The following is a 26,749-nucleotide window of genomic DNA, read 5'->3' as shown; positions in this document are numbered from 1 at the left end:
TCACTTCCTGTCAGTCACTGTGTGTGGGTGTGGCTTCCTGTCTGTCAGTGACCATGGTAGGTCGGCTTTCTTTATCACTGACTGGTGGGGTGGATGGCAGTGATCTGCAGTACCGGGCACCTCCACTGCCATACGTGTGGCGCTGCAGACAATCACACTATTACATTAGGACACTCTGTAGCCGCCGCTGTCTCCAATCATTACCTCACATCGCACACCACACCATGGACCACATCGTCACACACGGCCATGATATCCTGTGACATCGTTCTGAATCTTGGAATTTATTGATGTTGTGGAATTACATAAAATAAAAGCTGAAATGTAAAGATGATAAATGGAGGCTCTGAGTCCAGACGAGAAGTTCTGGGGGTGGAGGAGGCGTCAGTGACGAGCACAGCAATCATCACACGATCGGCAGCGCTGCCGCCCATCAGCTGTCGCTATTATCTGATATTAAATCCCTTCAGCCGCCAGGATCAACGGGGAACGAACGACAAAGTAAGAAATCGCCTGCAACATCTAGAATTAGAGATTCATCAACAGTACAGAACAATGATAGACCGGGACATGGACCACAGAGGAGGAGACCACCATGATCGGGGAGATCGGGGGGACGGTGGTATCTCTCAGGGACATACACCTGTCTACATCTCCCATACTCACCGTTTCCACATGTGATGGCTGCCACATCTTCCAGAGCGTCAGTAATACCGGCCCGTATGGTATCAGCCTCCAGACCAGTCCACTCTACAAGACGACAGAGACGTGAGCAGAGACAACAACGACACCCCAAGAGCGCCCAACAGAGACTGATCCGGGGACAATCCCCAAAATAGCCTAAATATTATACACCCAGCACATCACATACAAACCTAATCCCAGAAAAGCTGGGCGCTGAGCAATATGTAGAGAACCAGAATGTGAGGATCGGGGAATCTTACAGAACAGATCAGAGACTGGACATTTCTCTTTCATTTGATAAAATTAACACCTTTCAAGATTAATGTAAGCAACAAATCTCCAAAAAGTTGGGACATGGTTAAGAAAAGCTGGAAATGTTAGTGGTGGTAATGAAAACAGCCGGAGAGTCAATTTTTTTAGTAAGTCCCATGAGTGTGTATAAAGAGAATGTGAGACAGGCAGAGTCTCCCAGAAGCACAGATGGTCGGAGGTCACCAATCTGTGAAGAACCGCAGCTAAAAATAGTGGTGCAATTTCAGAAAAAGGTTCCTCAACATAAAATTGCAAATACTTTGAATATCCACCATCTACATGATATAATATCATCAAGAGATTCAGAAATTTTGGAGAAATCCATGTACGCAACCAGGGACAAGGCCGACGGTCACTTTCGGATGCTTGTGACCTATGGGTCCTCAGGTGGCACTGTACTAAATATGGGCAGCCTTGCAAATCACTCAATTTGCTCAAAAATAACTAACTGTCTGTGATCATAGGTCACCTTGCAATCAAAATGTGAAATTCTTTATGGACACTACATACTCCGTGTCCTGCAAACTCAGGAGGATAGGGACCATCCAGCTTGTTATTGAGGAGAGGGACAGTCCAGCTTGTTATCAAGAAGAGTGACCATTCAACTTGTTATTGAGGTGAGGGACCATTCAGCTTGTTATCGAGGAGAGTGACCATCCAGCTTGTTATCAAGGAGAGGGACCATCCAGCTTGTTATCGAGGAGAGGGACAATACAGCTTGTTATTGAGTAGACAAACCGTCCAGCTTGTTATTGAGGAAAGGCACCGTCCAGCTTGTTATTGAGGATTAGGAGAGGGACTGTCAAGCTTGTTATCAAAAAAAGGGACCGTCAAGCGTGTTATCAAGGAGAAGAACAATACAGCTTGTTATCAAGGAGAGGGACAATAAAGTTTTTGTTATCAAGAAAAGGGACCATCCAGCTTGTTATTAAGGAGACAGATAATCCAACTTGTTATTGAGAAGGACCATCCAGCGTGTTATCAATGAGAGCAACTATCTAGCTTGTTATTGAGGAGAAAGACTGTCCAGCTTATTATCGAGGAGAGAGAGCATCCAGCCTTTTACTGAGGAGACGGATGGTCCAGCTTGATATTGAGGAGAGGGACTATCCAGCGTGTTATCGAAGAGAGGGACCATTCAGATTGTTATCGAGAACAGGAACCATCCAGCTTGTTATGGAGGAGAGGGACCATCTAGCTTGTTATCGGGGAGAGAGACCATCCAGCTTGTTACTGAGGAGACGCATGGTCCAGCTTGTTATTGAGGAGAGGGACCATCCAGTGTGTTATCGAAGAGAGGGACCATCCAGATTGTTATCGAGAAGCAAAATCATCCAGCTTGTTATCGAGGAAAGGGACCGTCTAGCTTGTTATTGAGGAGAGACCAGCCAGCTTGTTATTAAGGAGAGGGACCATCCAGCTGGTTATAAGTGCACAATTCCTACATCTCTGATGTATGGGTGGCATTAGTGCCTATGGCAGGGGCAGCTCACACATGAAAGGCACCATCAATGCTGAGTGTTCTATCATCTCTATATAACAACATCTGGTTCATCTAGACAATGTCTATTTCAGGGAAGACTTTGTATATTTCAGCAGAACAATGGTAATCCACATTCTGCATCCATCACAGCAGTATGAAGAGTTTGGGAGATAAACTAACCCCGTGCAGTCCAGACCTTTCACCATTAGAAAACATTATGCAATGAAAAATTTGGCAAAGACCCTGAACTGATGAGCAGCGAGAATCCTACATCATACAAGGAGGGAACAATGTTCCTCTACCAAAACTTCAGCAGTTGTCTCCTCCCCTTCCCGATGTTCACAGAGTAATGGAGAAGAAGAGTGAATGATGCACAATGGTGGACGCGGTCCAGGGTACGATGGGGGACGCGGTCCGGGACACGATGGGGGACACGGTCCAGGGCACGATGGGGGACGCGGTCCAGGACACGATGGGGGACGCGGTCCAGGGCACGATGGGGGACGTGGTCCGGGACACGATGGGGGACGTGGTCCAGGGCACGATGGGGGACACGGTCCAGGGCACGATGGGGGACACGGTCCGGGACACGATGGGGGACGCGGTCCGGGACACGATGGGGGACATGGCCCGGGCACAATTTTTTGTGATGCTTTTTCATTATTTTCTAAATGTATAATTTTTAAATGATAAAGAGAAATCTCCAATGTCCAACTTCTGATGTGTTCTATGTTGTGTGAGATATGACATGGAGCTTAGCGGATACAGTGGATCAGTGCTGATACTGGGGCTGTGCGACAACCGTGATTTATAAAAAATATTATAATAAAATATAGACCCGGATATAACACGATAATTCTAATGTAATAGCTGTATACAGCAATATAATTATCAGTGAAAATCTACAGTGTAGAAAGGAGCAGTGCACATCAAAGAAATGAGCAGTGCACACTGCAGAGTGGAGCATTGTACAGAGACAGGCACTACACACTGCTGAGCGGAAACCTGCACCGTGTACTGAGGGACACTACATTCTGTAAAGAGAAGCACTGCACAGTGTACAGAGGAGCACTGTACAGTGTAGGGAGGAGCACTGCAAAGTGTAGGGATGAGCACTGTATAGTGTAGAGAGTAGCACTGCATAGTGTAGAGAGTAGCACTGCATAGTGTAGAGAGGAGCACTGCATAGTGTAGAGAGGAGCACTGCATAGTGTAGAGAGTAGCACTGCACAGTGTAGGGAGGAGCACTGCATAGTGTAGGGAGGAGCACTGCATAGTGTAGAGAGTAGCACTGCATAGTGTAGAGAGTAGCACTGCATAGTGTAGAGAGTAGCACTGCATAGTGTAGAGAGTAGCACTGCATAGTGTAGAGAGGAGCACTGCAAAGAGTAGGGAGGAGCACTGCACAGTATAGAGAGGAGCACTCTATACTGTAGGGAGGAGCACTGCACAGTGTAGGGAGGCGCACTGCACAGTGTAGAGAGGAGCACTGCACAGTGTAGGGAGAAGCACTGCACAGTATAGGGAGGAGCACTCTATAATGTAGGGAGGATAACTGCACAGTGTAGGGAGGCGCACTGCACAGTATAGGGAGGAGCACTGCACAGTATAGGGAGGAGCACTGTACAGTGTAGGGAGGAGCACTGTACAGTGTAGGGAGGAGCACTGTACAGTGTAGGGAGGAGCACTGCACAGTATAGGGAGGAGCACTGCACAGTATAGGGAGGAGCACTGCACAGTATAGGGAGGAGCACTGCACAGTATAGGGAGGAGCACTTTATACTATAGAGAGGAGCACTGCACAGTGTAGGAAGGAGCACTGCACAGTGTAGGGAGGAGCACTGCACAGTGTAGGGAGGAGCACTGCACAGTGTAGGGAGGAGCACTGCACAGTATAGGGAGGAGCACTGCACAGTATAGGGAGGAGCACTGCACAATTTAGGGAGGAGCACTGCACAGTATAGGGAGGAGCACTCTATACTGTAGGGAGGAGCACTGTATACTATAGAGAGGAGCACTGCACAGTGTAGGGAGGAGCACTGCCCACTGTAGCGAGGAGCATTGTACATTGTAGGAAGGAGCACTGCCCAGTGTAGGGAGGAGAACTGCATACTGTAGAGGAGCACTGCACAGTGTAGGGAGGAGCACTGTATACTGTAGAGAGGAGCACTGTGTACTGTAGAGAGGAGCACTGCACACATAATATAATGCGTTAATAGCTATATAGAGATCTACTTACTGACGGTCTCCTGGGCAGGAAATATTTGCAGCAGCATATAATCCACAGCAGACTGCCGGTCACCTAGGAGTCAATGTAAGGTCCACGTCATGTCAGATACAGAGGAGGACGACATCTTGCAGGTATTACACTCCGTACATATAATCACAGAGAATAAGACGCTGCCGTGTTATAGACGTGTACAGCCATGGTGGGGTCACTCACGTGGAGAGCGCTGGGTCTGTGCCACGTGTCATAGATGGACATTACAGCCATGGTGGAGGAGAGAAGGAGGCTTGCCCGGGAGCCCTGCGACAGAACACCTCGTTACAGGCACGCGATACCACATCATCATTATTACAGCACGGTCACCGGATACTCACCAGCGGCAGCACCGGCTTACATACACGGAAAGAGAGCACCTTCAATGTCAGTGATGTCCAGAAGATCAGGAGAAGACCCTGCCCGGAGGAAGAACCCAGCGTGAAGACAAGGAGAGTTACTGAAACTCATAAACAAGACGCACGTTACATCACCCCTGACCGGTCCAGTGAAGGAGCTGCCATGGTCCTGGGTGGGCCACCATCCCCACTATCAGGGGCAGCCTCCTCCCTCCAGTCTCCTGATAATTGGGAACAATGAGGAGGAGACACGTGATGCTCATTTTTGTCCTCAATTTCTCCTCATTTACAAGACTTTTTCTGGAGGAAACACAGAATTTGATCTTCTCCTCACAATTACTTACGTTTCTGTAGTTTGGAGCGTGGTATGCATTCCTGAATGAGAGGATGGTTAGCGCCGATATCGCCAGCTTCATCGCTGCCCCCTGAAAACAGAGCAGTCACGTGAGAGTTCAGGTTCCGGCCCCCCACTCTGCTCCATCCAGACCCCAGCTATCCCCAACCCTGATACTCTGCCTGGACACTCATCCAGGAGATCGGCCAATATTAGACCATTGGTGAAGACAAGGAAGGTCCAATGTCACCAAGAGACTCCACCATTGGAGGTATCTCCTCATTATAAGGAGATGTGGTGGATGTCACCCCCTCTACAGGGAGTATCCATACATGAAAGAAATGGGGGATGAAGGTGTCTGGGGGAAGTGTCGGAGCAGTGCATAGATATGGGGCTGGGATCATCCACAACCCCAACGTGTCTACATCAAACCTTACACACAACTGTGAGATCTAACGATCAGCGGTAACGAAAAGGGGTTCCAAAAAAGAGTAAGTGACCTCATGAGTCCTGGGCCAGACCTTCTTCTGAGGAGGACCTTCTCCTGGACCCTGCATGTTACCAGAGCAGAAGGAGCTTTAGTACTAATCATATATACATATGTATAACGCTGGAGCTGACGGACAAAAAGAGCAGTAATAGAAATCATTACCTACTCTTTCTACTCTGCCACATCTAGTTTTGCCGCCCCAGGCACTGGCCCCCGATCACCAGCATCATACAGGTGAGGACACATCTATGTGACCCATAATAACCCACCACTGGTCATCACTCTCATCCTCCATGTCCTCACCAACACTTGGAGCCACACATCACCCACAAGACAGAGAAGTGACTACTACTCTCCCTGGATACAACAGGGACCACCAATCCAGGTGATGCAGAATCAGGGGGGGCACAAAGCTTATCTATGAGGCCAAGTCTATATGTGCCTTATTAGGACCTGTGAGGACTTGTGCTGGGGATGAGAGTGAAGACGCAACTGACGGGGCTTTATACTAATATACCAGGGGTCAGGTGTGATCAGTACTCACCTCTATGGGCGGCGGCCTCAGACCTGTGAGAAGAGAAGACTCTGTCATTACATGTCTCCTGGTGACACCGCTACCACCGCGTACATGATCCACAACAAGCACCTACAGTACAGACGCAGCTCCTCATCGATCCCTGCGGGCAGCTCGCCTGTGTATTCATGAAGAACAGGATCACAATAGCTCGTGTAACTGTTGGGGTCATCCAGGTTTGGCAGGAAGGTCCGCAGCCATTCTCACAGCTCGCGTAGCCACATTACACTAGACTGCCTGCTCAATGCAATGCGATGAGTCAGGGCACGGCTAGTGGGCATGTGGCCGGCAGTGTGCACTTCTGTACTTGTAGTTGTGAACACTCGCCACCGGCAGCGGAGAATCCTCACAGCGCACGGTGCAGACTTTCGCGATAAGCCGCACAACCCCTTTAAATACTGCACCCTTTGGAGGGGAAAGACAGGAATGCCTCAAATCCATGGGGACCTCCACACTCACATTTGTTTTACCTTTATCCTCCTCTTTTAATTGTAACTTTTATTCTATGTGAATTTCCTTTTTATTTGATGGATCCCTGCGGGGAGCACGTCAGTATCACGTCTGAGCACGGCAGTATCACGTCTGCGCACGTCAGTATCACGTCTGCGCACGTCAGTATCACGTCTGAGCATGGCAGTATCACGTCTGCGCACGTCAGTATCACGTCTGAGCACGTCAGTATCACGTCTGCGCACGTCAGTATCACGTCTGCGCACGTCAGTATCACGTCTGCGCACGTCAGTATCACGTCTGAGCACGGCAGTATCACGTCTGCGCACGTCAGTATCACGTCTGAGCACGGCAGTATCACGTCTGAGCACGGCAGTATCACGTCTGCGCACGTCAGTATCACGTCTGAGCATGGCAGTATCACGTCTGCGCACGTCAGTATCACGTCTGAGCACGTCAGTATCACGTCTGCGCACGTCAGTATCACGTCTGCGCACGTCAGTATCACGTCTGCGCACGTCAGTATCACGTCTGAGCACGGCAGTATCACGTCTGCGCACGGCAGTATCACGTCTGAGCACGGCAGTATCACGTCTGCGCACGTCAGTATCACGTCTGCGCACGTCAGTATCACGTCTGCGCACGTCAGTATCACGTCTGCGCACGTCAGTATCACGTCTGCGCACGTCAGTATCATGTCTGCGCACGTCAGTATCACGTCTGAGCACGGCAGTATCACGTCTGAGACGTCAGATTTATACTTGCAGATCGTCATGAATAATAATAACAACTTAATATATAAAGCTCAGTGTGTGTGTGTATGTGTGTGTGTGTGTGTGTGTGTGTGTGTGTGTGTGTGTGTGTGTGTGTGTGTGTGTGTGTATGTCCACTAAAGGAATCCGCACCGTCGCATTTATAATCACGAAATTTTGCACAGACACCTCATGCGACCCAGGGAACATCATAGACTATGTTTTGACAAGAAAACTTAACCCCGCGCTTTACAGTTACTCTCCAAAAATCCTGCTTCCATTAAAGTGAATGGAGCCTGGAACTACAGGTTATTAGTAGCAGCTGTGATTGGTTGGTATAGGAACAAAAGACATTCATAGTATAAGAAGCTTATATGTGAGGTAATAAGATGTCAGTAGAGAAAGAGACACAGACAGACAAAAAGAGACAGAGAGAGAGACCTTGAAAGAGACAGACCTGGAAAAAGAAAGATGGGGAAAGGGACAGACGGGGAAAGGGACAGACGGGGAAAGGGACAGACGGGGAAAGGGACAGACGGGGAAAGGGACAGACGGGGAAAGGGACAGACGGGGAAAGGGACAGACGGGGAAAGGGACAGACGGGGAAAGGGACAGACGGGGAAAGAGATAGAGATACACAGACAGACAAGGAAAGAGACAGACCGGGAAAGAGACAGACGGGGAAAGAGACAGACGGGGAAAGAGATACACAGACATACACACACAGACAGACACAGAGATAGAAAGAGACAGAGAGATTGATACAGGGACAGACAGAGATATACACAGAGAAATAGACAGAGATAGACAAGAGACAGACAGGGAAAGAGACAGAGAGACAGACAGAGACTGGAGGAGAGAAAGACAGTTACTATCCCGGGCAACGCCGGGTACTACAGCTAGTAATAATAATGATGATGACAGAATCTGTCCAGATTTACAATAAATGATAAAACCCAGAAATAATCGTCCTTTTCTCCTTCCAGATGAGCGGGGATCCGCACTCTTCCCCGGGAGCCGCACTTCTTTCTTACAGACGCTCATTGCGGAGTTTATACTGTCCGCCATCTCCGCGTCTGTACAGCCAGTAACCCTATAACCATGGCCGCCCCTCCCCCGCATGCTGGACACACTCTGCGCTGTGAACATACAGGCTCCTCTTACTCTACAATTTTTCGATCTATAAATCTATATTTTTAGCAATAAAAGATCTTGTTTAAAAATAACTATATACCTTCTAGTCCGTAGGAACTTCCTATGTTGGAGGAGGAAACTGACACAGCGTCCTTCCTGATCACTGGGAAAAAAGAGCAGCGGCACGGCTCTTCCCTCCCTCAGTCTGATCGGTGCAGGGCAGGAGGTGAAGCTACCAGAATCTGCACATCACTAATGCTGCACTGACCCTGCAGGTCCGGAGTACGTAATGAAGCTTCCAGAGCAAGTGATCAGTTACATGAATGAAAGGAACTTAAAAATGTAATAGTCTAAACACTGTGTGGAGCAGACGTGTGTGTGCATTGATGTAGCTGTGGTGTGTGTGATATGCAGCTGTGGTGTGTGTGATATGTATCTGGGATGTGTGTGTCATATGTAGCTGTGGTGTATGATATGTACCTGGGATGTGTGTGTTGCTGTAGCTCAGCTGTGTGTGTTGTGTAACAGCTGTCTGTGATGATGTTGCTAAGCTATGTGTTGATATAGTTGAGCTTTGTGTGCATTTATGTTGTTGAGCTGTGTTTGATGAAGCAGAACTTTATGTTGATTCAGTTCATTTGTGTGTGTTAATGTAGCTGAGCAGTATATGTGTGTGTTTATGTAGCAGAGCTGTCTGTGTGCATGTAGTAGTGTTGTGTGTGTGTATGTAGAAGAGTTGTGTATGTGTATGTATATGTTCATGTATCAGAGTTGTGTGTGTAACAAAGCTGTATGGGTCTAGCAGAGCTGTATATGTTTGTAGCAGAGCTATGTATGTATTGATGCAGCAGAATTGTGTGCATGCAACAGGTCTGCCAGTTTGTGTGAATGTAAGAAGGCTGTATGTATAGCAGAACTGTGTGTATAAGAGATTTGTGTGTGCACATGTAGTTGAGCTGTGTGGGCGCACATGTAGCTGAGCTGTGTGTGCGTACATGTAGCTAAGCTGTGTGTGCGCACATGTAGCTGAGCTGTGTGCACATGTAGCTAAGTTGTGTGTGTGCACATGTAGCTGAGCTGTGTGTGTGCACATGTAGCTGAGCTGTGTGTGTGCACATGTAGCTGAGCTGTATGTATGCACATGTAGCTGAGCTGTATGTATGCACATGTAGCTGAGCTGTGTGTACATGTGTCACGCTCCCCGGGTCCTCACCCCCGCTCCCCGGCTCACCTGCCACGCTGCCCGCTCCTCAGCCCCCGGATTCCGTCCGTCCCAGGCCCCCTGGTCCCCGATCCCGGCGCCCGACGGCTTCCCAGGACCTGGCCGGCTCTCCTGCGTCCTCCTCTCAGCCTCCTTCCCTGGCTTCTGGCACCCGGGCGGCGCGCATGCGCGTTAGGGCGCGCGCGCGGTCACTGACCCTTTCTTAAAGGGCCAGCGCCCATTAACAGGAAATGAGGTTGAACAGGTACTGGGTATAAAAGGGGTTATTGTCCAAGGGGGCGGGGCCTGATCTTCGTGTTCCCTGAGCTAGGAGTCAGGTCTCCTGGTGTTTATGTGCCTGTACTCACCTATCTCTCTTTGTAGAGCCGTACCTGCCTCGCCATCCAGTCAGCCGTATCCTGAACCCCGCACACTGTCCGTCTGCCATCTGACAGTCCGTACCATCTCGGATCCCTGCGGTGACCCGTCATCTCGCTCCTGAGGTTCCGGACCCCGCCTGATATCATCTCGGCTTCCGAACCTGAGCTACGTCACCAGGACTACCATCTGTGACTCCGTGGTCCCAGGGACTCCTCCGCTGCCTTCACTTGCACGGACTGTTCTGCTGCCCATCAGTGCTTCAGCTGCCGGACTCCCTACCACCATCTTCGAGTTCGGTCCAGTGGATCCACCTCCTGGGTCTGCCCGACCGCCCGGCCGTGACAGTAAGATCAGGCCATGGATCCCGCTGCAGCACTAGCGGCCTTGCAAGAGGAACTCCAACGTCAGCATGAAGTCCAGACCCGCATGTTGCAATTTATGACCTCCGTGGACACCCGCCTGTACACGTTACAAGCATCAATGACGCCTGCGGCACCCAGGTCCCCAGCTAGGCAAGCCATGGCTCCCGCACCAGTGGCAGCCTCTTCAGATGCTTCCCGTCTCCGTTTGGCGTCACCACCTCGTTATGCTGGAGATCCCAAGACCTGCAGGGGCTTCATAAACCAGTGTTCCCTTCATTTCACGCAGCTGCCACATCTGTTCGCCTCTGACCAAGCCAAGGTCGCCTTTATAATGTCTCATCTGGAGGGCGAGGCGCTGGCGTGGATGAACCCCTTGTGGGAGAAGGAGGACCCCATGACCAAGAACCTTCAAGACTTCCTGCAGGCCTTTCGCAGCACCTTCGACGAGCCGGGACGCGCCTCTGCGTCTGCTTCATCCCTCCTCCGCCTACGTCAAGGAACACTGACGGTGGGCCAATATGCCATCCGTTTCCGTACTTTGGCTTCTGAACTCGGGTGGAATAATGAGGCCCTGACAGCCGCCTTCTGGGAAGGACTCTCGAGTCGCATCAAGGATGAGTTGGCGGGCCGTGACGTGCCCTCCACCCTAGATGCCCTGATTGCCCTAGCCACTCGAGTGGACATTCGTTTCCAGGAACGCTCCAAAGAGCTGTATCGTGAGAGACGTGCAGTACGGCACTCCCCTCCTCCACAGAAGTCCTCTGTGCCTCACTCATCAACAGCTGGGATTCCTGTCCACGAGCCCATGCAGGTTGACCGAGTACGACAGTCTGACCAACGTAGAGCAGAGCGGCTCGCCAAAGGCCTCTGCTTTTACTGCGGAGAGGGCACTCATCTCTTACGCTCCTGTCCGGAAAGGCCGGGAAACTCCAAAGCCTAGGGTTGGTAGGAGAGGCCACCCTAGGTGCTGGGACTCTCTCAGACCCAGTTATGTGGACGGTACAAGTGTCAACAGGAGAGACGCGCTTCACGGCTGAGGCATACCTCGACTCCGGAGCAGCAGGCAATTTTATCCAGCAGGCCACGGTGGACAAGTACCAGCTGCCTGTTACTCCACTCGATAAGCCCCTAGTGATTGCCTCGGTGGATGGGAGACCCCTCTCTGATACCATCTCCTGGATCACCAAGCCGGTGGAATTGCGTATAGGTGCTCTGCACACCGAGAACATCGCTCTCTACGTCCTTCCACACATGTCCCATCAAATCCTGCTGGGACTTCCTTGGTTGCGGACACACGAACCATCAGTCAGCTGGGGTACTGGCGAAATCACTCGTTGGGGCTCTGCCTGTCATGAGAGATGTCTAAAGTCCCTACAACCAATCCGACGTCCCCCGGCTCCAGAGAACCTACCGGAACTGCCCTCGGCCTATTGGTCCTTCGCGGACGTTTTTGACAAGAAGGAGTCTGAGGTACTTCCGCCACACCGTCCCTACGATTGCGCCATCGACCTGCTCCCAGGAACAACACCACCTCGAGGACGGATATATCCGTTGTCTCCAGCTGAAACCAGGGCCATGTCCACATACATCACGGAAAGCCTGGCAAAGGGATTCATCCGGAGATCCTCCTCTCCTGCGGGAGCAGGCTTCTTCTTCGTTAAGAAGAAAGAGGGTGACCTTCGCCCATGCATTGACTACCGGGGCTTGAATCAGATCACCATAAAAAACAAGTACCCCCTACCGCTCATCCCCGAATTGTTCGACCGGCTCAGAGGAGCCCGTGTGTTCACCAAACTGGATCTTCGGGGTGCCTACAACCTAGTTCGTATCCGCTCTGGGGACGAATGGAAGACCGCATTTAATACTCGCGACGGGCACTACGAATACTGCGTGATGCCCTTCGGTCTGTGTAACGCTCCTGCCGTATTCCAAGAACTGGTGAACGACATTTTCCGGGACCTCCTCTACCTCTGTGTAGTAGTTTATCTGGATGACATCCTTGTCTTCTCTCCGGACCTCCAGACCCACAGAGAGAACGTAAAGCTGGTTCTACAAAGACAGAGAGAATCGTCTCTACGCCAAATATGAGAAGTGCGTCTTTGAGCAGTCTTCTCTTCCTTTCCTGGGATACATCATCTCGGGTACTGGGTTGCAGATGGATCCAAAGAAGGTCTCCTCCATACTCAACTGGCCTCCTCCTTCTGGACTGAAGGCAATCCAACGGTTCCTGGGATTCGCCAACTACTACCGCCAGTTTATCCCGCACTTCTCCGCCCTGACTGCTCTTCTCTCCGCTTTGACCAAAAAGGAGGCTAAACCAAAGGACTGGTCACCTGCGGCCGACGCCGCGTTTTGCTCTTTGAAGCGAGCTTTCGCCTCCTCTCCTGTACTCCACCGACCGGAGTTAAACCGCCAGTTCACCTTGGAGGTGGATGCCTCCTCCTCAGGGGCCGGAGCAGTGCTCATGCAAAAATCCTCCTCCGGGAAGATGGTGACTTGCGGTTTCTTTTCTAAGAGCTTCTCAGCACCTGAACGGAATTACACCATCGGTGACCGAGAATTATTGGCGGTCAAACTAGCTCTGGAGGAGTGGCGTTACCTCCTGGAAGGAGCAGTGTACCCCGTGACCATCTACACGGACCACAAGAACCTGGAATACCTGCGGTCCGCTCAGCGACTGAACCCACGGCAAGCCAGGTGGTCCTTATTCTTTGCCAGGTTTGACTTCCAGCTCCACTTCCGACCCGCGGACAAGAATGTACGCGCCGATGCCTTGTCTAGGTCCCTCATGCCCATGGAGCAGGAGGAAGAGACTACCCAACCTATCATCCCTCCTAGCAAGATTGTTCCGGTGGCTCCCGTCACTCTGGCCCAAATACCACCCGGGAAGACCTATGTCTCGGAGACCGACAGGCTAAAAGTGTTACACTGGGGTCATGCCTCAAAAACAGCCGGCCATGCAGGCCAGAAGAGAACATGGGGTGCGATTGTACGCCATTACTGGTGGCCATCCCTTCGCACTGACGTCGCCGCCTTTGTCTCTGCCTGTTCCTCTTGTGCCAGGAACAAGACGCCCAAACACCTGCCATATGGCCGTCTTCTGCCTCTACCGATACCCTCAGTTCCGTGGCAACACATAGCTATGGACTTTATTACGGACTTGCCATTGTCATCCGGACACACAGTCATATGGGTCGTGGTGGATCGGTTCTCTAAAATGGCCCATTTCGTCCCTATGGCTGGACTGCCCTCTGCTCAGGAACTCGCGGACGCCTATATACAACACATCTTCCGCTTGCATGGCTTTCCATTACACATCGTATCAGACAGAGGAACTCAGTTCACTTCCCGCTTCTGGAGGGCTCTCTGTAACCATCTGGGAGTGACTCTGGACTTTTCATCTGCATACCATCCTCAGTCTAATGGCCAGGTAGAGAGGGTCAATCAAATCTTGACCTCTTTCTTACGTCACTACGTCAATGCCCATCATGACGACTGGTCCGCCCTTCTACCTTGGGCTGAATTCTCCCACAACCACCACTTCAGTGAGTCGTCCTCCAGCTCTCCCTTCCATGTTGTTTACGTGCTTCAGCCTTCCATCCCATTGCCTGTATCCCCCTCTTCGGATGTCCCTGCTGCAGATACAGTAGCCCGTGACTTTGCAAACATTTGGGACTCTGTCAAATCGTCCCTTGGGCGTGCTTCCCTGCGGATGAAAAGACACGCCGACAAGAGACGTCTGGACCCTCCGTGTTTCTCTCCTGGAGACCTCGTCTGGCTTGCTTCCCAGTACGTCCGCCTGAAGATACCATCATACAAGCTGGGTCCTCGCTACATCGGGCCGTTTAAAGTCCTCAGCAAGATCAATGAGGTTTCCTACAAGCTACAGCTCCCGGCCACGATGAGGATACCCAACTCATTCCACGTCTCCCTGCTCAAGCCGGTTATCCTTGGTCCCTTCTCCGATGCTGCCAGTCCGGCCCCTCCACCTATTGCCGATGACGACATCTATGCGGTAAGGGATATCGTGGCCATGAAGACTGTTCGAGGTCGGCAGTTCTTCCTGGTGGACTGGGAGGGGTATGGTCCTGAGGATAGGTCTTGGGAGCCCAGGGAGAACGTGGGCACTCCTCTTATCCGTGCCTTCATGTCCCGGTTGCGGGGTGGGGGGCGTGGGGGGGGGGGTACTGTCACGCTCCCCGGGTCCTCACCCCCGCTCCCCGGCTCACCTGCCACGCTGCCCGCTCCTCAGCCCCCGGATTCCGTCCGTCCCAGGCCCCCTGGTCCCCGATCCCGGCGCCCGACGGCTTCCCAGGACCTGGCCGGCTCTCCTGCGTCCTCCTCTCAGCCTCCTTCCCTGGCTTCTGGCACCCGGGCGGCGCGCATGCGCGTTAGGGCGCGCGCGCGGTCACTGACCCTTTCTTAAAGGGCCAGCGCCCATTAACAGGAAATGAGGTTGAACAGGTACTGGGTATAAAAGGGGTTATTGTCCAAGGGGGCGGGGCCTGATCTTCGTGTTCCCTGAGCTAGGAGTCAGGTCTCCTGGTGTTTATGTGCCTGTACTCACCTATCTCTCTTTGTAGAGCCGTACCTGCCTCGCCATCCAGTCAGCCGTATCCTGAACCCCGCACACTGTCCGTCTGCCATCTGACAGTCCGTACCATCTCGGATCCCTGCGGTGACCCGTCATCTCGCTCCTGAGGTTCCGGACCCCGCCTGATATCATCTCGGCTTCCGAACCTGAGCTACGTCACCAGGACTACCATCTGTGACTCCGTGGTCCCAGGGACTCCTCCGCTGCCTTCACTTGCACGGACTGTTCTGCTGCCCATCAGTGCTTCAGCTGCCGGACTCCCTACCACCATCTTCGAGTTCGGTCCAGTGGATCCACCTCCTGGGTCTGCCCGACCGCCCGGCCGTGACAACATGTAGCTGAGCTGTGTGTGTGTGCACATGTGGCTGAGCTGTGTGTGTGTACATGTAGCTGAGCTGTGTGCGCATGCAGCTGAGCTGTGTGTGTGCACATGTAGCTGAGCTGTGTGTGCACATGTAGCTGAGCTGTGTGTGTGCACATGTAGCTGAGCTGTGTGTGCACATGTAGCTGAGCTGTGTGTGTGTACATGTAGCTGAGCTGTGTGTGCACATGTAGCTGATCTGTGTGTGTGCACATGTAGCTGAGCTGTGTGTGTGTACATGTAGCTGAGCTGTGTGTGTGTGCATGCAGCTGAGCTGTGTGTGCACATGTAGCTGAGCTGTGTGTGCACATGTAGCTGAGCTGTGTGTGTACATGTAGCTGAGCTGTGTGTGTACATGTAGCTGAGCTGTGTGTGTACATGTAGCTGAGCTGTGTGTGTGCATGCAGCTGAGCTGTGTGTGTGTGCATGCAGCTGAGCTATGTGTGTGTGCACGCAGCTGTGCTGTGTGTGTGCACATGTAGCTGAGCTGTGTGTGTAACCTTTTCCTGTGATCATTTTAAATAAAAGCAGATAGTCTGGTGGTTGCTGCAGAGCAGATGGAACTGTGCGTTATGATGAGATACTGCAGGGTAAAGGGCCCCTATACAGTCCATGAACAGGGCCCTCTTCTAACTGTGTCCACCATTGGTTGTAGTAACAGACCATGGACCACGTGACCCTCCTACATCCACAGTGGTGACACCCAGCCTATATACAGTGTGAGAGAGGTTGTCAGCGCCGCTCCCTGTTAGATCAGTACCTACCATTAGCGATGGCGCTTCTGATATTTTCTATTTTGCGCCTGAGGAGATTGTGATTCGCCTTCTCCTGGGTGGTGACCAGGAAGATATCCTGAGTCCGGACCCTCAGACTGTGCTGATGACTCAGGATCCGATGCTTCGCCTCGTCGCTGCTGTCATCCAGGTCGTCAATAACGGCGATCACATGCGCTTTACCTGCAATACACAGAGGATGAGGTTCTGCATTAGCTTCACGATGGATCCAATAATGGACGCAATAATGGACCCAATAATGGACCCTATAATGATCCCAATAATGGACCCGATAATGGACCCGATATTGGACCCAATAATGGACCCAATAATGGACCCAATAATGGACCCTATAATGGACCCGATAATGGACCCGATAATGGACCCGATAATGGACCCTATGATGGACCCTATAATGGACCCTATAATGGACCCAATAATGGACGCAATAATGGACCCTATAATGGACGCAATAATGGACGCGATAATGGACCCGATAATGGACCCGATAATGGACCCGATAATGGACCCTATAATGGACCCTATAATGGACCCTATAATGGACCCTATAATGGACCCTATAATGGACCCTATAATGGACCCAATAATGAACCCAATAATGATCCCTATAATGGACCCGATAATGGACCCGATAATGGACCCGATAATGGACCCGATAATGGACCCGATAATGGACCCAATAATGGACCCGATAATGGACCCGATAATGGACCCGATAATGGACCCGATAATGGACCCACTAATGGACCCACTAATGGACCCAATAATGAACCCTATAATGGACCCTATAATGGACCCAATAATGGACCCAATAATGGACCCAATAATGGATCCTATAATAGACCCTATAATGAACCCAATAATGGACCCTATAATGGACCCAATAATGGACCCTATAATGGACCCTATAATGGACCCTATAATGGACCCAATAATGAACCCAATAATGAACCCAATAATGAACCCAATAATGAACCCTATAATGAACCCTATAATGAACCCTATAATGGACCCTATAATGGACCCAATAATGAACCCTATAATGGACCCTATAATGAACCCTATAATGGACCCAATAATGAACCCTATAATGGACCCTATAATGAACCCTATAATGGACCCAATAATAGACCCAATAATAGACCCTATATGGACCCTATAATGGACCCTATAATGGACCCTATAATAGACCCAATAATGGACCCAATAATGGACCCAATAATGGACCCTATAATGGACCCAATAATAGACCCAATAATGGACCCAATAATGGACCCTATAATGGACCCAATAATAGACCCAATAATAGACCCAATAATGGACCCAATAATGGACCCAATAATGGACCCTATAATGGACCCAATAATGAACCCAATAATGAACCCAATAATGAACCCAATAATGAACCCAATAATGGACCCTATAATGGACCCTATAATGGACCCAATAATGAACCCTATAATGAACCCTATAATGGACCCAATAATGAACCCAATAATGAACCCTATAATGAACCCTATAATGAACCCTATAATGGACCCAATAATAGACCCAATAATAGACCCTATAATGGACCCTATAATGGACCCTATAATAGACCCAATAATAGACCCAATAATGGACCCAATAATGGACCCTATAATGGACCCTATAATGGACCCAATAATAGACCCAATAATGGACCCAATAATGGACCCAATAATAGACCCAATAATAGACCCAATAATAGACCCAATAATGGACCCAATAATGGACCCTATAATGGACCCAATAATGGACCCTATAATGGACCCAATAATGAACCCAATAATGAACCCAATAATGAACCCAATAATGAACCCTATAATGAACCCTATAATGGACCCTATAATGGACCCAATAATGAACCCTATAATGGACCCTATAATGAACCCTATAATGGACCCAATAATGAACCCTATAATGGACCCTATAATGAACCCTATAATGGACCCAATAATAGACCCAATTCAATAATAATAGACCCAATAATGGACCCTATAATGGACCCAATAATAGACCCAATAATGGACCCAATAATGGACCCTATAATGGACCCAATAATGGACCCCCTGGATGTCCGTTTCGTACAGTGGGGGGAGGATAGGTGGTCTCCTGTCTATACATTGGATCTGGTGTTACAGTAAGGTGCTGCAGTACCACCCACAGCCTGCAGACTGGGGAGGCGCTGTGTAGGAGTGGACGCAGCTGTATTATTCTACATATGGAGGAATCTTCTGAAGCGCCTCCTGAGGATTGTTTCTGGACTCTTGTAGGATCGGCCATTGCTGTCTGGCACATTCTCCCCCATCATACATCACTCTGGATGTCGCCGGCTCTTACCCAGGACCTCGGACATGAACGTCACTTCCTCATCATACAAGGAGTCGGTGACGTCGGTGATGTTGACTCGCCCACGGTTTCGGGAGTGGTAGAGGATCGCGAAGGAACATCTGTAGATCTGATCACAGAAGGCGGGGAAGTTGCTGTTGGTGATGGTGAATGGCGTCACCGTCCAGAATCCTCTCAGGACGTCCGATAACCATCTGTACTCAACCTCTCCAGAGCGGGAGAAGATCCCCACAGTCTGTCCGACCACCATGATGTCCTGCTGGAGTGTCCAAAACATAACACCAGGAAAGTAAACACTCAGGAAAGTGTCAGAGGAGCGCTGCAGAGCTATAGACCCCTCCAGATAGAAAAGTGCTGCAGAGCTATAGACCCCTCCCAGATAGAGGAGAGCTGCAGAGCTATAGACCCCTCCAGATAGAGGAGCGCTGCAGAGCTATAGACCCCTCCAGATAGAAAAGTGCTGCAGAGCTATAGACCCCTCCCAGATAGAGGAGAGCTGCAGAGCTATAGACCCCTCCAGATAGAGGAGCGCTGCAGAGCTATAGACCCCTCCAGATAGAGGAGAGCTGCAGAGCTATAGACCCCTCCAGATAGAGGAGCGCTGCAGAGCTATAGACCCCTCCAGATAGAGGAGCGCTGCAGAGCTATAGACCCCTCCCAGATAGAGGAGAGCTGCAGAGCTATAGACCCCTCCAGATAGAAAAGTGCTGCAGAGCTATAGACCCCTGCCAGATAGAGGACAGCTGCAGAGCTATAGACCCCTCCCACATAGAGGAGAACTGCAGAGCTATAGACCCCTCCAGATAGAGGAGCGCTGCAGAGCTATAAACCCCTCCAGATAGAGGAGAGCTGCAGAGCTATAGACCCCTCCAGATAGAGGAGCGCTGCAGAGCTATAGACCCCTCCCAGATAGAGGAGAGCTGCAGAGCTATAGACCCCTCCCAGATAGAGGAGAGCTGCAGAGCTATAGACCCCTCCAGATAGAAAAGTGCTGCAGAGCTATAGACCCCTCCCAGATAGAGGAGAGCTGCAGAGCTATAGACCCCTCCAGATAGAGGAGCGCTGCAGAGCTATAGACCCCTCCCAGATAGAGGAGAGCTGCAGAGCTATAGACCCCTCCCAGATAGAGGAGAGCTGCAGAGCTATAAGCCCCTCCCAGATAGAGGAGAGCTGCAGAGCTATAGACCCCTCCAGATAGAGGAGCGCTGCAGAGCTATAGACCCCTCCCAGATAGAGGAGAGCTGCAGAGCTATAGACCCCTCCCAGATAGAGGAGAACTGCATGAGCTATAAGCCCCTCCCAGATAGAGGAGAGCTGCAGAGCTATAGACCCCTCCAGATAGAGGAGAGCTGCAGAGCTATAAGCCCCTCCCAGATAGAGGAGAGCTGCAGAGCTATAGACCCCTCCAGATAGAGGAGCGCTGCAGAGCTATAGACCCCTCCAGATAGAGGAGCGCTGCAGAGCTATAGACCCCTCCAGATAGAGGAGCGCTGCAGAGCTATAGACCCCTCCAGATAGAGGAGCGCTGCAGAGCTATAGACCCCTCCAGATAGAGGAGCGCTGTAGAGCTATAGACCCCTCCAGATAGAGGAGCGCTGCAGAGCTATAGACCCCTCCAGATAGAGGAGAGCTGCAGAGCTATAGACCCCTCCAGATAGAGGAGCGCTGCAGAGCTATAGACCCCTCCCAGATAGAGGAGCGCTGCAGAGCTATAGACCCCTCCCAGATAGAGGAGAGTTGCAGCGCTATAGACACCTCCCAGATAGAGGAGCGCTGCAGAGCTATAGACCCCTCCCAGATAGAGGAGAGCTGCAGAGCTATAGACCCCTCCCACATAGAAGAGCACTGCAGAGCTATAGACCCTTCCCAGATAGAGGAGTTCTGCAGAGCTATAGACCCCTCGCGGATAGAGGAGAGCTGCACAGCTATAGTCCCCTCCCAGATAGAGGAGCGCTGCAGAGCTATAGACCCCTCCCAGATAGGAGTGCTGCAGAGCTATAGACCCCTTCCAGATAGAGAAGCGCTGCAGAGCTATAGACCCCTCCCAGATAGAGGAGCGCTGCAGAGCTATAGACCCCTCCCACATAGAGGAGCGCTGCAGAGCTATAGACCCCCCACATAGAGGAGCGCTGCAGAGCTTTAAACCCCCAATTATCAATCATTAATATTTTTGTGTAATGATCTGTCGCATTCTGATTGATTAATTACAATATCACATATTTCATGAACTGCTGACCATGGAAGTTTTATATGAGACCACTCACCGGTACGGAGACACTAACAGGGGTGTCATCATCCTGGAAATAAGAGAAACATTCATGTTTGAGGCTCATTTATAATAAGGGAAACATCTCCCTCCAGCTCCTGCACATTCACTCACTTCTCTCTGATGTTCCAGCTCCTGCACATTCTCTCACTTCTCTCTGATGTTCCAGCTCCTGCACATTCTCTCACTTCTCTCTACTGTTCCAGCTCCTGCACATTCTCTCACTTCTCTCTACTGTTCCAGCTCCTGCACATTCTCTCACTTCTCTCTACTGTTCCAGCTCCTGCACATTCCCTCACTTCTCTTTACTGTTCCAGCTCCTGCACATTCTCTCACTTCTCTGCTGTTCCACCTCCTGCACATTCTCTCACTTCTCTCTGCTGTTCCTGCTCCTGCACACTCTCTCACTTCTCTCTGCTGTTCCTGCTCCTGCACATTCACTTCTCTCTGCTGTTCCTGCACATTCTCTCTCTTCTCTCTGCTGTTCCTGCTCCTGCACATTCACTTCTCTCTGCTGTTCCTGCACACTCTCTCTCTTCTCTCTGCTGTTCCTGCTCCTGCATTCTCTCACTTCTCTCTGCTGTTCCTGCACATTCTCTCACTTCTCTCTGCTGTTCCTGCTCCTGCACATTCTCTCACTTCTCTCTGATGTTCCTGCACATTCCTTTCATTTCTCTCTGCTGTTCCTGCTCCTGCACATTCTCTCACTTCTCTCTGATGTTCTAGCTCCTGCACATTCTCTCACTTCTCTCTGCTGTTCCTGCACATTCTCTCACTTCTCTCTGCTGTTCCTGCTCCTGCACATTCTCTCACTTCTCTCTGATGTTCCAGCTCCTGCACATTCTCTCACTTCTCTCTGATGTTCCAGCTCCTGCACATTCTCTCACTTTTCTCTGCTGTTCCTGCTCCTGCACATTCTCTCACTTCTCTCTGATGTTCCAGCTCCTGCACATTCTCTCACTTCTCTCTGATGTTCCAGCTCCTGCACATTCTCTCACTTCTCTCTGCTGTTCCAGCTCCTGCACATTCTCTCACTTCCCTCGGCTGTTCCAGCTCCTGCACATTCTCTCACTTCTCTCTGCTGTTCCAGCTCCTGCACATTCTCTCACTTCTCTCTGATGTTCCTGCACATTCTCTCACTTTTCTCTGCTGTTCCAGCTCCTACACATTCTCTCACTTCTCTCTGCTGTTCCAGCTCCTGCACATTCTCTCACTTCTCTCTGCTGTTCCAGCTCCTGCACGTTCTCTCACTTCTTTCTGCTGTTCCAGCTCCTGAACATTCTCTCACTACCCTCTGTTGTTCCAGCTCCTGCACATTCTCTCACTACCCTCTGTTGTTCCAGCTCCTGTACAGTCTCTCACTTCCCTGTGCTGTTCCAGCTCCTGCACATTCTCTATCTCCTTGTGCCTGCTGAGTGGGTGGAGCAATCATAATGTCAGAGCTATGCTCTCACTGTAGGAGGATAATGATGATGATATCTGACTGCTGTATGGAGCAAAGACCGAGAAACAGAAGATGCAGCTTCATCCCCCTCCTCTACCCATATTTTTTATTCGCTGGGTAGCTCTAGAGGCAGCTTTATACTAATATTACACTGGTCATATATGAGTAGCACTCACCTCTATAGACATCGGTGTCATACCTGCAATAAGAGAATGTGATCATTACTTGTCTCATGATTACCCCGCGACTACGTGAACAAGCCCAGATTATAGCATCCACCCCTCACTGATACCACCGGTGCCTGATCTGCATCCATGGGTGTAAAGATCACAGTGACAGTGGGTGCGACTGTGATGGGGCCCATACTGGATGGGGCCCACCGACACCAGCAGCTATTTCAGCTGAATGTACATTCAGATGAAAAGTATTGTGTAGCAGAGACCCACCGTCTCCCTGCACTGCAATACAAGCCTCCAGCCAATCAGCGGCCAGCAGCTGACATTGGCGTGCCAGTCACAGGCGGAGCATGGCAGTGATATTATGTGCTGCCCGTCGCTTGCACGCAGAAGTTATTTGCTGGCTATCGAAGAGGACACCATATGTCATGGCTGGAGAAGAGCCGCAGAATAGGGACATTATTACTGGAAGGGGCCCAGGTGGGAGGACATTATACCAGGATGGGAGACATTATTACTGGAAGGGGCCCAGGTGGGAGGACATTATACCAGGATGGGAGACAGTATTACTGGAAGGGGCCCAGGTGGGAGGACATTATACCAGGATGGGAGACATTATTACTGGAAGTGGCCCAGGTGGGAGGACGTTATACCAGGATGGGACACAATTACTGGAAGGGGCCCAGGTGGGAAGACATTATACCAGGATGGGCGACATTATTACTGGAAGGGGCCCAGGTGGGAGGACATTATACCAGGATGGAAGACAGTATTACTGGAAGGGGCCCAGGTGGGAGGACATTATACCAGGATGGGCGACATTATTACTGGAAGGGGCCCAGGTGGGAGGACATTATACCAGGATGGGCGACATTATTACTGGAAGGGGCCCAGGTGGGAGGACATTATACCAGGATAGGATACATTATTACTGGAAGGGGCCCAGGTGGGAAGACATTATACCAGGATGGAAGACAGTATTACTGGAAGGGGCCCAGGTGGGAGGACATTATACCAGGATAGGATACATTATTACTGGAAGGGGCCCAGGTGGGAGGACATTATACCAGGATAGGATACATTATTACTGGAAGGGGCCCAGGTGGGAAGACATTATACCAGGATGGGAGACAGTATTACTGGAAGTGGCCCAGGTGGGAGGACATTATACCAGGATGGGACACATAATTACTGGAAGGGGCCCAGGTGGGAGGACATTATACCAGGATGGGCGACATTATTACTGGAAGGGGCCCAGGTGGGAGGACATTATACCAGGATGGGCGACATTATTACTGGAAGGGGCCCAGGTGGGAAGACATTATACCAGGATAGGATACATTATTACTGGAAGGGACCCAGGTGGGAGGACATTATACCAGGACTGGACACATTATTACTGGAAGGGGCCCAGGTGGGAGGACATTATACCAGGATGGGAGACATTATTACTGGAAGGGGCCCAGGTGGGAGGACATTATACCAGGATGGGAGACATTATTACTGGAAGGGGCCCAGGTGGGAGGACATTATACCAGGATGGAAGACATTATTACTGGAAGGGGCCCAGGTGGGAGGACATTATACCAGGATGGAAGACATTATTACAGGAAGGGGCCCTGGTGGGAGGACATTATACCAGGATGGAAGACATTATTACAGGAAGGGGCCCTGGTGGGAGGACATTATACCAGGACTGGACACATTATTACTGGAAGGGGCCCAGGTGGGAGGACATTATACCAGGATGGGAGACATTATTACTGGAAGGAGCCCAGGTGGGAGGACATTATACCAGGATGGGAGACATTATTACTGGAAGGGGCCCAGGTGGGAGGACATTATACCAGGATGGGAGACATTATTACTGGAAGGGGCCCAGGATGGTGGACATACAGTGAAGAAAATAAGGATTTGATCCTCTGTGGATTTTGCAGTTTTTCCACCTACAGAGAATGGAGAGATCTGTAATATTTATTGTATGTAACCAACTGTGACAGAATAAAAAAAATACAGGAAATAACAATTTTAGGATTTATAAATAATTAATTTGCATTTTATTGCCTGAAATAAGTATTAATACAATAGTTTCACAGTTTTTTTTTAAGGTTGAAGGGAGACTCTAAGTCCATCTTGTTCAACCCGTAGCCTAACATGTTGATCCAGAGGAAGGCAAAAAAAACCCCCAATGTGTCAAATAAGCTCCAATGGGGAAAAAAATTCCTTCCTTCGTCCACATCCGGCAATCAGACTAGTTCCCTGGATCAATACCCTGTCATAAAATCTAATATACATAACTGGTAATATTATATTTTTCAATTAATGCGATCAGGCTCTGCTTAAATTTTAAGGATTATACTCTTTGACATACACGCAACCATCATAGCATTACCAAATTATATTCCATATATTATATTAATGGTGCGTGGCAATATACGGACCATGGATAAATCGCATAATGTACAAACAACAAACAAAGAAAAAAGCGCGATCAGACATCCAGTGCATCTGTGACGCAGGCATCTGCCGAAACTGACGTCCGTCGGGTGGGGGGCCTCGGTGAGTGTTATATGGTGTTATGGTGGGTTTCACATGTAATATCGTCTGTGTACTATGACTTGTTAGGCCAGCTGATGGTGTGGTGGTCCTGTGGTAACCCTGGACAGTTATATGTGTACTATACCCCATGATAGGGGATCTAATATGGATATTATGATCATTGTCTGCTGGGTTTCCCAGATACCCCCCACCACCAGTGGTCCCATTAAGCAATAGTTGCATTATTGTAAATGATTGACACCACCGTTGGATGCCCTCTGTTATGCCTTTTCCCATGCCATGCACTTGTATAAATAATAACAATAAAATATATATTAAGTTGTACTGGATGTCTGATCGCGCTTTTTTCTTTGTTTGTTGTTTCTGCTTAAATTTTACTAGTGAATCCCTCATTACAACATCATGCGGCAGAGAGCTCCATAGTCTCACTGCTCGTACAGTAAAGAATCCTCATCTGTGATTATGATTAAACATTCTTTCCTCAAGACGTAGCGGATGCCCCCGTGTTCCAGTCGCAGGCCTAGGTGTAAAGAGATCTTTGGAAAGGTCTCTGTACTGTCCCCTCATATATTTATACATTGTGATTAGATCCCCCCTAAGCCTTTGTTTTTCCTAACTAACTAACCCCAAGTTTAATAACCTGTCTTGGTATTGCAGCCCACCCATTCCTCTAATAATCTTGGTCGCTCTTCTATCTACCTGTAAGATTATGCTATTTATAACCTTCTATACTTTTGCTATCAAGAAAAGCCTCCATTCCTCTCTTACATTCATTCAGTGAGTGGCCATCACCACTTCCTCAGGAAGAGAGTTCCAGAGCCTCACTGCTCTTACCGTGAAGAACCCTCTTCTATGCTGATGTAGGAATTTTCTTTCCTCCAATCGAAAAGAATGCCCCCTTGTTCTTGTCATAGTCCTTGGTACAAACAGATCATGGGAGAGATCTCTATATGGCCCTCTGATATATTTGTACATATTTATTAGGTCTCCCCTAAGTCTTCTCTTTTCTAGAGTAAATAGACCTAATTTTGATAACCTTTCCGTGTATTGTAATGCACCCATTCCATTTATTATTTTAGTAGCCCGCCTCTGAACCCTTTCAAGTTCAGTAATGTCTTTCTTCAGCACCGGCGCCCAAAATTGCACACAATACTCCAAGTGTGGTCTGACTAGTGATTTGTACAGAGGGAGAATGATGTTTTCATCTCGTGCCCCCAGACCTCTTCTAATGCATCCCATCACCCTATTTGCTTTGGTGGCTGCTGCCTGACACTGGGCACTCCAATTTAGATTCTTATTCACTAAGATGCCTAAGTCTTTTTCCATGTCTGATTTCCCCAGCAGTTTCCCATTTAGTAAGTAATCGTAGCATCTGTTTCTCCTTCCCATGTGCATAACCTTACACTTAT

At 49.9% G+C, this 26,749-nt stretch overlaps 1 protein-coding gene across 1 annotated transcript in view; it reads right to left on the bottom strand.

Annotated features, from left to right (window-relative positions):
- Positions 1-264: 264 nt before the first annotated feature.
- Positions 265-26,749, bottom strand: part of LOC142246579 (uncharacterized) — a 42,218-nt gene continuing 15,733 nt past the window's right edge. The window contains exons 4-15 of the mRNA XM_075319647.1: positions 22,782-22,804; positions 21,160-21,192; positions 18,887-19,154; positions 16,496-16,687; positions 6,467-6,489; positions 5,954-5,983; positions 5,443-5,523; positions 5,081-5,158; positions 4,923-5,006; positions 4,719-4,781; positions 667-750; positions 265-522 (exon numbers count right to left, since the gene is read on the bottom strand). Of these exons, the coding sequence (XP_075175762.1) occupies positions 457-522; positions 667-750; positions 4,719-4,781; positions 4,923-5,006; positions 5,081-5,158; positions 5,443-5,523; positions 5,954-5,983; positions 6,467-6,489; positions 16,496-16,687; positions 18,887-19,154; positions 21,160-21,192; positions 22,782-22,804 (1,025 nt within the window). The 3' untranslated portion in view covers positions 265-456. The remainder of the gene's footprint in view (positions 523-666; positions 751-4,718; positions 4,782-4,922; positions 5,007-5,080; positions 5,159-5,442; positions 5,524-5,953; positions 5,984-6,466; positions 6,490-16,495; positions 16,688-18,886; positions 19,155-21,159; positions 21,193-22,781; positions 22,805-26,749) is intronic.

Source organism: Anomaloglossus baeobatrachus, chromosome 7, assembly GCF_048569485.1.
Source record: "Anomaloglossus baeobatrachus isolate aAnoBae1 chromosome 7, aAnoBae1.hap1, whole genome shotgun sequence".
NCBI classification, from domain to species: domain Eukaryota; kingdom Metazoa; phylum Chordata; class Amphibia; order Anura; family Aromobatidae; genus Anomaloglossus; species Anomaloglossus baeobatrachus.
This window is presented reverse-complemented; position numbering and strand designations above follow the sequence as displayed.